General features: G+C 35.4%; 1 protein-coding gene across 1 annotated transcript; it reads left to right on the top strand.

Annotated features, from left to right (window-relative positions):
- Positions 1 to 9,192: 9,192 nt before the first annotated feature.
- Positions 9,193 to 10,141, top strand: LOC104247388 (histone H2A). Its single transcript, XM_009803394.2, has 2 exons — positions 9,193 to 9,493; positions 9,685 to 10,141. The coding sequence occupies exons 1-2, from the start codon at positions 9,284 to 9,286 to the stop codon at positions 9,928 to 9,930; spliced, it is 456 nt and encodes a 151-aa protein (XP_009801696.1). The 5' UTR covers positions 9,193 to 9,283; the 3' UTR covers positions 9,931 to 10,141.
- The last annotated feature ends 2,532 nt before the right edge of the window (positions 10,142 to 12,673 follow it).

Raw genomic sequence — 12,673 nt, 5'->3', positions numbered from 1 at the left:
ACATGACACAAGTTCACATGGTACGCGCACTTTCAGGGCTCGAGGTGGCGTAGCTCAAAAAGATAAATTTGTGCGAGCCTAGACTCAAAACGGACAATATGTGTCATGGGCTTAGATCGAGACGATCCTAATGTGGAGAACACATCAAATCCATACTCATTAAACATATGTCATATAGTCATCTCTTATATAAAAGAAGCTTTTTATTTTTCGTTCTCGATTTTTCTTCTTCCAATATTTTTGAAGTTCAAACTTTGTTAAGTTTTTATTCTCTTCTAGTTTTTTTATCAATTATTGTTTTACATTCACTCTCTTATATGCAAGAATTGTGCACATTTTGTCAATTCCGACATTTGAAACACTTGTTTTGTACAAGTCAATGTATCAACATAAAATTTTTAGATTTTGGGGACCAACATTGGAAAACTATACATGTAGGAGTGTTAAATTGGGTATTAAGAACAAAAAAATTGCTATATTCAACTTTATTTATCACTTACATATGATAAGTTAATATGTTTGTTATAGGCAACGGATGTGGGTAGGAATTCCAAAATTACTTGTCTATATTGAGTTTTAATTTTTTCAAAAAAGGTTTGTACAACTCTGATTTATTTATGCATAGAGATATAAAAATTAAATAGAGAAGGGTGCATGGTGGAGTGAATTCGGGTTAGTTGGGATATGCATAAAGCAAAAGAGAGATGAAAAAAAAAAAGCAATATTTTGTTTGTAGCATATATATATATATATATATATATATATATATATATATATATATATATATATACACACACACACACTTACTTTATTTTTCGACGTGAGATTTGCCTGGTACATCATATGCATCCCCTAGTTGAAGTTTGTTTATTTAAAATCTTGCTAATCTATCTCATTGAGTTGTCGTATGTGATCACCTATCATGGGCATCATGTACACCTCTCGTTAAGGACTCGACATCCTCCTCGATGTTTGCGCTAGATTGTATTCCATGAATCTAGCTCTGATACCGCATTGTCACATCTCAAGCTCATGGTACATATTGTCTGCTTTAGCCTAACTGTCACGATCAAAAATCTCACATGTCTTGATTAGGGTTGTTCATTCGGATCGGATATCCGAAATCCGAACCGATCCATTCAATTTTGAATTTCGGATTTCGGATTATGTTTATTTCAGATTGGTATATTTTAATCCAATCCAATCCGAAATTCGAAATTATTAGGACATGTATAAATACTACACTTTAATTTACATCAACCTCCAAGTTATTATCTTTACAATTGCTAAATTTAGCTATATTGGCATCATAGTACTCTCATAATTGCATAAACATGAATTTTTCTTAATGTATTGACTATTTTACAAATAAAATATACATATTAGTTTAACTTTGAGGCATAATAATACGATCCGATATCTGATCCGATCCAAACTTTAAAATCCGATCTGATCCGATATAATTCGGATCGGATTCGGATTGCATTTTCTAGAATCCGAAATATGCTAAATCCGATCCGATCCGATCCGTGCACAACCCTAGTCGTGATGGTGCCTATCTCAATACTAGGCAAGCTGAAAACCTTAATAAATCACAAATTCTTTTAAGTTTGCCATAATAAATAAATTGAAGAGTAAAATCCCACAATTTTTTGATACAAAATATTGTCTTTATATAACACACTCTTAAAATTCAGTGTCACTGAGTACATAAGTATCTAAATAACAACACAGTCTGACTGATAAAAATACTGTCTAGAAATATAGAACAATACAAATAACTGAAAGGAAAGAGAGTCAAGGTCTGCGGACGCTAGGCAGCTACCTCGATAGTCTCTAACAGATGAAACTCCGAAATCTAACAGTCGACGTATCCGGAAGCACCTAGATCTGCACACGAAGTGCAAGGTGTAATATGAGTACAACTGACCTAATGTACTCAATAAATAACAAGACTAATCTTTGGGCTGAAAGTAGTGACAAGCTCAACATGTATAGTCCAGTATAAAAATAATAGTACGAAAATGTAGGCATGCTTTCAAGTTCAATATTTAAACTCAATACAAGCAAAATAGATCAATTCTGAATGATATTAGGAATATGACATCTCTATATCTACATGCCAATGTACATGATGTATGCCATGCACCACACTAGAAGCCTCGTGCAGACACACTCACTGAATACTCAATCACTCAGTATTGTATATGGTCAATCCAGCACAGGGAAGATCCATCCCCATATATATATATATATATATATATATATATATATATATATATATATATATATATACATACATATAAACTGACAGTTAGTCACTCAGTACTGTATAAGGCCAATCCAGCCTAGGAAAGATCCATCCCTCAATATAAATAATTAGGCAAGATCCACGCCAGGGAAAATCCTTCCTAAATGTAATTGATTCGGGCAAAATCCATGCCCGGGAAAAATTCACCCCAAAATGTAAATGATTCGGGCAAGATCCATGCCTAGAGAAGATTCATCCCTCAATATAATATCAATTGCGCTCATTATAGGAAGGGGAGGCAGACTCCGAAGGGACTCCTTCAGCCCAAGCGCTATAATAAGCCAGATCCAAGTATAAATAAATAAAACATGTTGCAGCGTGCAACCCGATCCCATAAATATCACTCACAATCTCATGTCTCTCGGGCTCTCAATGACATGAAAATCAATCTGACATGATGAATTGATGTATTAATGAATGGCAACAGAGACTGAGATGCGATATGCAAATAATAGATGTGACTGAGTATAAAATTACAGTTTAAACAAATAATTCAACAACAATACGACCTCTGTGGGTCCCAAAAATATCGGCACATATCCTAAATATGAACTTTAATACGAATCTCAGCTAAATTTTTCTAACACGTGGAGGATATGTGGAACATACATGATTAATTGATTATGCAACTCCACAGAATTACTTAAGTCACAATTTCAATGGTACATGCCCACACGCCCATCACCTAGCACGTGCGTCATCTCAAAACAAATCATATAACACGTAATTCAGGGATTTATATCCTCAGAACCAAGTTTAGAAGTGTTACTTATCTCAACCCATATAATTCTTTATTCCAATAAGTCTTTGCCTCGCGAGTTGGCCTCTGAATACCTCGTATCTAGTCAAAATTAATTCTATACAGTCAACATAAATTAAGGAATCAATTCCATGTGAAATACTATATTTTTCAGTTAAAAACTAAAATTCAACTCAAAAAGCAATAGTGGGGCCTACGTCTTAGAACCCGACAAAAGTTAAAAAATATGAACGCTCATTCAACCACGAGTCCAACCATACTAATTTTACCAAATTCCAACACCAACTCGACCTCCAAATCCTTAAATCTTATTTTCAAATCCCTAGGCCAAAATTCTCGAATTACACCTACAAAATACGTAATCTAGTCGGAATATTCGATGATAATTCAATATTATTGACTAGAAATAATCACAAGTGACTTAACTTAAGAACTCCCGTGAAATCTCGCTCAATAATCGCCCAAAACAGTGTTTGAAATGTCCAAAAATAAGAAAATCTCAGAACCCCTCTATGTTGTACTCAGACCAGTGTTTTCACATATGCGATACACTTGGCCGCATTTGCGGTCTCACAGATGCAAGGTCTTCCCACGCTTGTGTGAACTCTAGCACTTTTGCGGACTCGATTTTGCGAAGAAGTTGTCTGCTACAGCGAAGCAGCATGCTCTCTCTATTTCTGCTTATGCGATCGCACACTCGCAAGTCTATGCACTACTTGCCCACTTCTGCGACCACTGACCCAGTCACGTCTGACCGCTTCTGCGATGCCCATCTCGCTTCTACAAGTAGCACCTGCGAGCTAAATTCCCCAGGTGCGATTGCACGAGAAGGCAACAATTTCCAGATTTTGCCTAAGTCCAATTTTTTATATGTTTACAATCCAGAATCCACCCGAGGCCCCCGGAACTTTAACAAAAAATATCAACAAGTCCTAAAATACCATACAAACTTATTCTAAGCCTTAAATTATATTAAACAACACTTAAAATATGAATCACACTCCAATTCAAGCTTAACGAAAACTAACAAATTCCAGCTTCTACATTTGATGCCGAAACCTATCAAATCAAGTCCGATTGACCTCAAATTTTGTACACAAGTCATAAATGACATAACAGATCAATGAAAATTTCTAGAACTGGATTCCGACTCATTATTAGTAAAGTCAACTCCCGGTCAAACTTCCAAACTTTAAATTTCCAATTTTCGTCATTTCAAGCCAAAAATCAACTACAGACTTCCAAATAAATATCCGACACATTACTAAATCCAAAATCACCATACGGGACTATTGAAACCAATTTCATCTCGGGGTCGTTTACACATAATTCATCTTCCGGTCAATTATTTTAACTTAAGCTTTAAATCTTGGAATTAAATGTTCCAATTCATTCTGAAATCTCCCTGGAAAGTCACATAATTACAACTGAGCATAAAATATTCAGTAAATGGGAAATCGGTGTTGTAATACTTAAAATGACTGGCCGGTCGTTACACTAACAGATCTCATGAATTTGTTCATTGGGCTAGCAGTGACAGATCTAAAGGTTAAGATGTGAGTTTTCAATAGTGAGTAGTTTTTACCTATATATATATATATATATATATATATATATATATATATATTAAAAGTAGAGGCAAGCGGAGTCAAAGGCCGAGCCTCAATCTGCAAAGGGGGACACCCATGCCAATCCAAGCACAGTAAAAGTGTGCCCACTCATGCAACTATTCCAAGCAACATATTGATTCCAATGTTGCGGAGATGGGTTTTGCTGGTCGAACTAATCTACTTTAAAGATTCACTAGCACTAATGTCGTTATTTCAGTGACTCATGGCGCTAACTCAGTCTTTTTGATTCTTGAGAATGGTTGACACTTCTTCCAGGACTGAAATGATTATCCTTGTATGTACATATATACTTGATACTATCGTAGGAACCTATAAACTTCAAATTTTGCATCAATCACTGTGTGCTAGCTACATTGAGCCAAAAAATATTTACCATGTGAACTTGCGCATTACTTTATATAACACTTCATGTTTCTCTATCTTTCCAATGTAAAAATTATCTAAGGTGTTATATTTATCACTTATTTGGAAGCTTGTCAGTCTGGAAGTTTATAGTTTTTTTCTTTAATCCGCACCTCATCGCAAAGCGCTTAGTTATTAAATGAACAATGGACTATACATGATTTTCATGAACCTCACTTGTGTATATGATGGTAGGCTAGAAACCCGTAGTTTAGTCATAATTTGTACTCTAATCACTGTATGCTACTTGTGGTTGGGCTTAAATAATGGTGATTTGCGCTTATTACGTGTTTTATGCCTTGCATGAAATGATTCCGAGCTATTAAGATAGTTTAGAGCTAATTGAACAAGTTGTATCTTTGAAGTCCGAGTAAGGCCAAAGAAATAAAGTCGGGATCACGTTCGGGAGTCGAATATCAAGTCTGGATGTCAAAAAGTGAGAAAACAAAAATTACTCCGAGAAAATTGCACTACAGTGCCGCGCCATGAGTAGCGGGGCGCTAGTGCAAAATTCTTGTAGAGTGAAAAATATAGGCCTCTAAATTTTCCCACTAATGCAGTGCATGGTGCATGGTGCGCCACGATAGTGTATTTTCCTCGCCCAACTTTTCCCACTTCGGTTTGGAAAGGATAGTTTTATCTGGGCCCGTTCCTATATGGTATAAATACATAAAAAACATGAATTTTATAGAACTTTTGGATGGGAAGCTTTGGGAGTTTTGGAGGCTACAAGACACATGATTTCATCATCTTTCCATCAATTCATAAAGAGTTTGGATTGTAACGTTAGATTGATGTTTTCTTACTCTTTAATTATATTTGTGATGACTTCCTCCGTGATTATGGAGTAGTTTCCCTTAGGATTTTACGTATATTGTGTTTTGATTTATATTTGTGAATTTCAACTCTAATTCTTTGCTTGAATTTTATTTACGGAGCTTTGAATTGTTGCAACTTTATTCACCAATTTATTTAATCAAAAGAGGAATGTATTGGCGATTATTTTTGTATTATTTTATTTGGTCTAATTTAGTGGTTCTCTTAAGTAATAGAAAGAGCTTATTGAATTGTTGATTAAATCAAGTTAGAAGAATATTCGATGGACGTTTTCCTAAAGATTAATCCATTAACGCATGCTTGCATATTTTTATAGTGCTTATATTAGTTCACTCGTATAGTTAAGATTAATCGAGAGAAGAGTCTTGACTACACGTTTGAACTAATCATCGAGTGAAATCATGAGAATCACTAGAACGTTAGAGTGAATTAAACTAGAGTTAGATCCCAAATAACTATCTTGCACCTACCCAGACATGAGCGTTCACTTTGCTAATCTCTAGTTCTTTGCAGTCAATTGTCAATTGCTTTACTTTAGTAGTTAATCGTAGTTCGTAATCATTTTAATCATGTTTTGATCATCCCTAATAGTAGTTAAACAAGGAATTACTAGAGCATTGTTTAGATCCAATCCCGGGGAGACGATAATTAAACTATACTATCTTTGGCTAGCGAGCATCAATTTCGTATTGTGTTTTGCGCTCGTCAGTATAAAACTATCATTAATTGTTTTAAATTTTATTCTTTGACAACATAATTTAAAACTAAAATTTAAATAATATTAATTTGTGGCTTTAATTGAAAATATTATGACATATAGAAAGTGAAAATAATTTCATAAATGTATCGAGTTTGATGGCATGTGAATTATGTAGTTATATTACATTACACATAGTACTCTATTAGTGATTTCCTACATGAGATGTCACGCCCCAAAATCCGAGGAGCGCGACCGGCGCTCAACCGAGTAAACCCGACTGAGCAAGTATGTTAGATTTCATTCTACCCAACCTAGTTCACGAATAAAGAGGGAATGTTATCCCATTTTATCAAAAGAAAATACCGCTATCACTGGCCGGCGCCGCTCGCTATGGAACCACCTGTATCATAAAATGATACAGCGCCTCCGACAAAAGGGACGTTAGTACCGTCGAATAGCACAAGTATGTAAGGCTAAAAGTCCTCTATCAAAATAGAATGTCCATATAAGCAGAGACATCACATTGAAACAACAAGTCACAATAAACAATATCCAAATAACCAATTGAAACATAACGATGTTCCAGTAAGAAAATTGTGTATATATATATATATATATTTATTTGGTTGGGAGATCACGAGCATCGATATTACCACCGTCTTTGTTAGCACGGAGTCCGATCACGCCCGATCGGCTAGGCCATCTCCCCACGGACAATGTGGTTTAACATTATGATTCGAAAGAAAGTTGTCACAAGAGTAGTACCACCATGTGCGCAACATGGAGTCTGATCTCCACCCGATCAACTAGGCCGCCTTCCCACATATGTCGTGTGGGTTGACTTTTTCTTTTCCAATTCACAAGTATTAGTTTCATCCCACTCTGGGGGGAAATCACAATCTTACCAATATTTCAATTTCATCCCAAATCACACTCCACCCCTACACCGACACGTGTAGTTTCATGTGTGGGCTTTATGACCCACCCTTCCTCGGCCTTGCTAATGGTTCTCCAAAAAATATTTTTAGTTTAATTGCCCACAAAGATAACACATATATAGAAATGTATTCATCCCGGAATCTTTCATATTGTACAGATCTTTATTAGAATATTCAATCATCCATATTAATAATATTCTCTTGGCTCTTTGGGCCATTCACAAGATTCATTATTCATGGCACGTTGGCTGCATTATATATTCCATACTTTCACTTATTTTAATTTCAAGGATCATCACCAATTGCCAATGTACAAAGTATTTCAGAAATCATATACCTCGAGTTCATTAGCAATGGAAACTTTAAACACAAAAGGTTTCCTTCCCAAAGACTGGGGCATACCAACCAGCAATAAATACATACATCAAAACCATAAACAAGCAATACACCAATTATTCTTGAATTACTCTTTCCCAATCACAACAATGTACAGTTTCAAAATCGGAGTAAGTAAGAACTCGAATCACAGTGAATGCATTATAAGACAAGACATTAGTTTAAACAACAACTTATTGGCATGAAATTGAGTACCAAAAGCTTTTAGGCAATTATGTTTTCGGAATAATTTTAAAATAGTTGAGTCGAGGCTCATTTCATAATCTATTTCACATGTTGTCATTTCATAGGCATCACTTGGCACAAATATAACTCAAGTCCTTAGCACATTATCCACATTCATTTTCCCCAATTCGTTTAATGCATTTTCAATCATCTTTATAGATTATCAACAATTAGACACATTCAGTCAAGGCATTTAGTACACATAAGAGCAACTAGGAGCATTTAAACATATCGAATTCTTCTCACCCAATTAGTATACTAACCTTCATATAAAATGTGACTCAAGGCTATACAATCTTGTTAGGCAAACCATACTTAAACTTACAAAAACAATATGGAATTCACTTCCGAGAGAGAAAGTTTAGCCTACATACCTTGTTTAAGCTTTCCTTAAGTTACTACGATGTTCCGAAAATTCTAGCAATCCCAATCTACTTTGAGACATAACAAAATTGAACACAAATTAGGAAGGTATTCATGGTTTTAGCTCATTTGATCATTTTATAAAATCCAGAAAAATCTAAGAATAATTCATGATTTTTGGATTCACATTATACTCCAATAATTGAGAGCTACCGCTTCAGGTTATAGTTTCAAACTCTAGGAACAATTACTAAATTTTGAACTTATAAATATTCAAAGTTCAGCAAATTTTTTTAAAATTGTTCCGTATTTTAGAGATAAATATTTTATCTAAGATTTATAATTTCACATTAATGAGTTGCAACTTTACCATGACGGCCATGTTGACAGATCGAAGTGAATTAGTACTAGTAGTATTTGTTTTGTTTTCAAGCGGGAGAAGGGCCTTTTACTCGTAAATGACACATCTCAAAAAATTCAAATTCATACTCCGCTTCCTATTGGTCCATTCAAAATGACACGGATCGAGGCAGCTACAATCTCTACCGTAGATCAAATGTCAATCCAACGGCCACAACAACCATCCGAAAAACCAAAAGACAACCAAACATCTCTATAAAAACCATGTGCAATTCAGACCCATTCCACATCTCTCGCTCCGACAACCAATTTTTTCCTTCAAATCATTCATCATCCTGCTCTAAATTCTTCTATCTTCAAATGGATACTAGCGGCAAAGCGAAGAAAGGTGCAGCCGGAAGAAGAGGCGGCGGTCCAAAGAAGAAGCCGGTTACCCGGTCCGTGAGAGCCGGTCTTCAGTTCCCGGTCGGTAGAATCGGTCGGTACCTGAAAAAAGGCCGTTACGCTCAACGTGTTGGTACTGGTGCTCCCGTTTACTTGGCTGCTGTTCTCGAATATCTGGCTGCTGAAGTAAACTTCCTTAATCCCTCTATTGTTTTCAATTTTTACCGTAGTACATTTGCTATTTTAGAGTTCAATTAGGATTTAGGGTTTTATTGGATTCAGATTATTGTAGAATATGTTGAAATGTTGATATAGGGTTGAATTTGCATTGCTGTTGTATAGTTCATGTCTCTGATTTTTCTTTCTTGCGGTTATAGGTGTTGGAGTTGGCTGGAAATGCGGCACGTGACAACAAGAAGAACAGGATTATCCCAAGGCATGTGCTTTTAGCTGTGAGGAATGATGAAGAGTTAGGGAAGTTGCTTGCTGGCGTGACAATTGCACATGGTGGTGTTCTTCCCAACATTAACCCAATTTTGTTGCCTAAGAAGACTGGAGGTGATAAGGCTGGCAAAGAACCTAAATCTCCTTCCAAAGCTACCAAATCTCCTAAGAAGGCTTAGATTTAGTGGTTGTAATAGCCTTTTGTTTTTCTATCTTTATTTGGATATTTACTGTATGTATCTGTGCTGTTAGAATGTGTTCGATCGTTCTTCGGGGATGACAAAAGGGAATTAATTGGAACTTGGAACTGTTAGACCTTACTAGGTTGTTTTCTATTATCAGGTTGTTTTCTATTATCAATCAATGAAACCCCTTGTTTCGATTTTACAATTTTTTTCCTCCTTGCTTCATTTTTGTGTGTTTGTTTGTTGGTGTTCTGTTGCTTAAAATGGTGAATATTTTTCTTTATTCTTATTCAATGCCTAAGGGGTTGTTTGGTACATGAAATAAGAATAATAATTCTTGGATAAAGTTTGGGATTAACTTTATACCATGTTTGGTTTGAAATATTAACTAGTATTGAAATAACTTTTATACTAAAATGGTGAAGTTAATTATCCAATATAGAAGGTTGGATAACTAATTCCCTGCATATTGGTAAGTTCTCACTCTTCAAGTGAAAGATATTGGCCATTGGTGTCGCTTGTTAGTTTAATCTGTCTTACAATTAAAAAATGGTACTCCATTTGTTTACTTATGCTTTTAAATTCAACTTTATTCTTGTTGGGGCTTATGAAATTACAAACTTAAAACGTATATTAACTGTGGTTGGACTTGAATTCAAGTAATTCATTTTTTTGTTTGAGAACAAAGCCTGATAATGATGCGTTTAAGCCTTTAAGGGGCAAGATTTTTCTGGCACTGCTGTATTAACACTAAAACCTTAAGTATCACACTCAAAGACTTTTCATGAATTGGCACCAGAAGTTTAACAAGGGGAAAACTAGGACATTTGTTATAGAGTTGCAGACCTCCTCAAGAGTGCATTTTCCTCCTCGTACAACAAAGTACAAATTAAGAGGCTTAATTAACTATCTAGTCTTAGTACTGTAGTACACCAAAGTCTCATGATAATTTTTGGCAATGGTGGCAAAATGGATAAAAGAAAATAATTATTCATCAAAAATGAGTTGGATAATGAACTTTCTAAAAACGGGTCAAATATGAACAAAAATTATATTATCCACTAAGAAAATGAATAACCAATGGATAACTAATGAGTTTAACTTTAATTGAGGGTTCCTTAAGTTTGAGAGACTAGTAAGTTTACCAAAAGTGATCACATTCAAGATACCATGGGTAATATGGATATCCTTATTATCCATTGGTTAACCCATATTTTGTGCGAATTAAATATGGATCGGGTCGGAAAATTTATCTGTTTCTGCATTACTCGTTTTTGACCAGTCCATATCCGACCCGACCAGCCCGTTTGCCACCTCTAATTTTTGGCATCGGGGAAAGATTTGGTATAATAAAACATACAAGGAGCTTATTTCTCATCGCTATTGGATAAGGAAGTTTGCAACTCTATAACAAATGTCCCCCTTGCGAAGGGAATCATGAAGATGTTTACCACCTAATTTTGCACTGTAAGGTTACTAACCAGATTTGAAGCTTGTTCTTTGCAATCTGTTGCGTGACTTGGACATTGTCTTACTCCATTCTAGAATTTTTGCACTGCCGGAGAAGAGATGATCTCCACTAGAATGCACTCAAGATTTGGAATACAAGTACTCATGTCATTTGGTGGACAACTGCGAACTTGTGCACTCCTATCCTATTGTTGCTTCTATTACGATAGGGAATCATGTGATTCTTTCTATCCCCATACTTTCTTGCTCTTATGGAGTTGTATTTTCTAGGTTATGCGGTTATCTTCTCTGTCTTGACAGTAATCAAGGGAAAATCACGCCTTTGCTCCTTCTTTCTATAGCTCACTAACAGAAAAACTAATATAATTCTTAGCTACTGTGAAAGTTAGAGTCTTAAAGAAAGTAAGTGCTTGTTGCTTCTGCACTCTTTCTGGTGATACACAACAACAGAATTTTGAAGGCAAACGAAAAAAAACATACATATCATTTACCATTATTGAACTTAACTGTTACTACTATGAATTTTGTGGGAAAAGTTATTTGTGTATTTGTTTTTTGTTCAGTGACGATAATAGTAACTTTCCCAACAATAAAATGCAGTTATAGAACTTAAGTGCATAACTACTGGAAGGAATAATCCTCTTCAAAGAGTCTTACATTGAAGGTCTATAATTCTCGACTCTTAGTTACATTAACATCCAGAAATTCCCAATGAATTTGTGTTGATAAGGCATATTCTTTTCGGAGCATTCATTTCATATTTTGAGCTCCCTACAGGCAAGAAGAAAGGAATAAGAATTTTTGACATCTCCAGCAACTCTTTCGGGCTGAATCTTGTTCCAATATCGAGGAATTCCTTCCAAATTGTCTACAGTCTCACCAAGAGCCATGGACGTGCCAATGCTATTCTATTGTGATTACAACGCCAAGGACCAAAAGACCAAACTTTTGAAGCAGCAAGTGTTATGGGAACAAGGGGCACATCAAATTACATTGTTTATGACACATGCATGTTAAGATTGACCTCTGCAGCCCCACCCCTTAGACCATAAATAACTTATTCGCATTCAGTATTCTACCCAACCAATGGAGTCTTTTATGCATGCATTTATTATATAATCAACGATCAAGCAATATGTATTTTCTGTACTAATTCTTAAGGTTAAATTGTTTGATTTGATGCATATAAGTCTCCGTTGCTAGGGTGATCACTTTTACCCCATTCTTGTGTTCAACTCGATTACAATGTTTCATCTTTCCCCTATTA

The sequence above is a fragment of the Nicotiana sylvestris genome, chromosome 11 (assembly GCF_000393655.2).
Source record: "Nicotiana sylvestris chromosome 11, ASM39365v2, whole genome shotgun sequence".
Classification (NCBI taxonomy): Eukaryota; Viridiplantae; Streptophyta; class Magnoliopsida; order Solanales; family Solanaceae; genus Nicotiana; species Nicotiana sylvestris.
The sequence above is the reverse complement of the archived record's forward strand: the minus strand, read 5'-3'. Positions and strand labels throughout refer to the sequence as shown.

Bases quoted from the DNA above. Each gene is read 5' to 3' on its own strand.
- LOC104247388 (XM_009803394.2), top strand. From the start codon at position 9,284: ATGGATACTAGCGGCAAAGCGAAGAAAGGTGCAGCCGGAAGAAGAGGC. The intron at 9,494-9,684 runs GTAAACTTCCTT...TTGCGGTTATAG, and splicing joins TCGAATATCTGGCTGCTGAA to GTGTTGGAGTTGGCTGGAAA.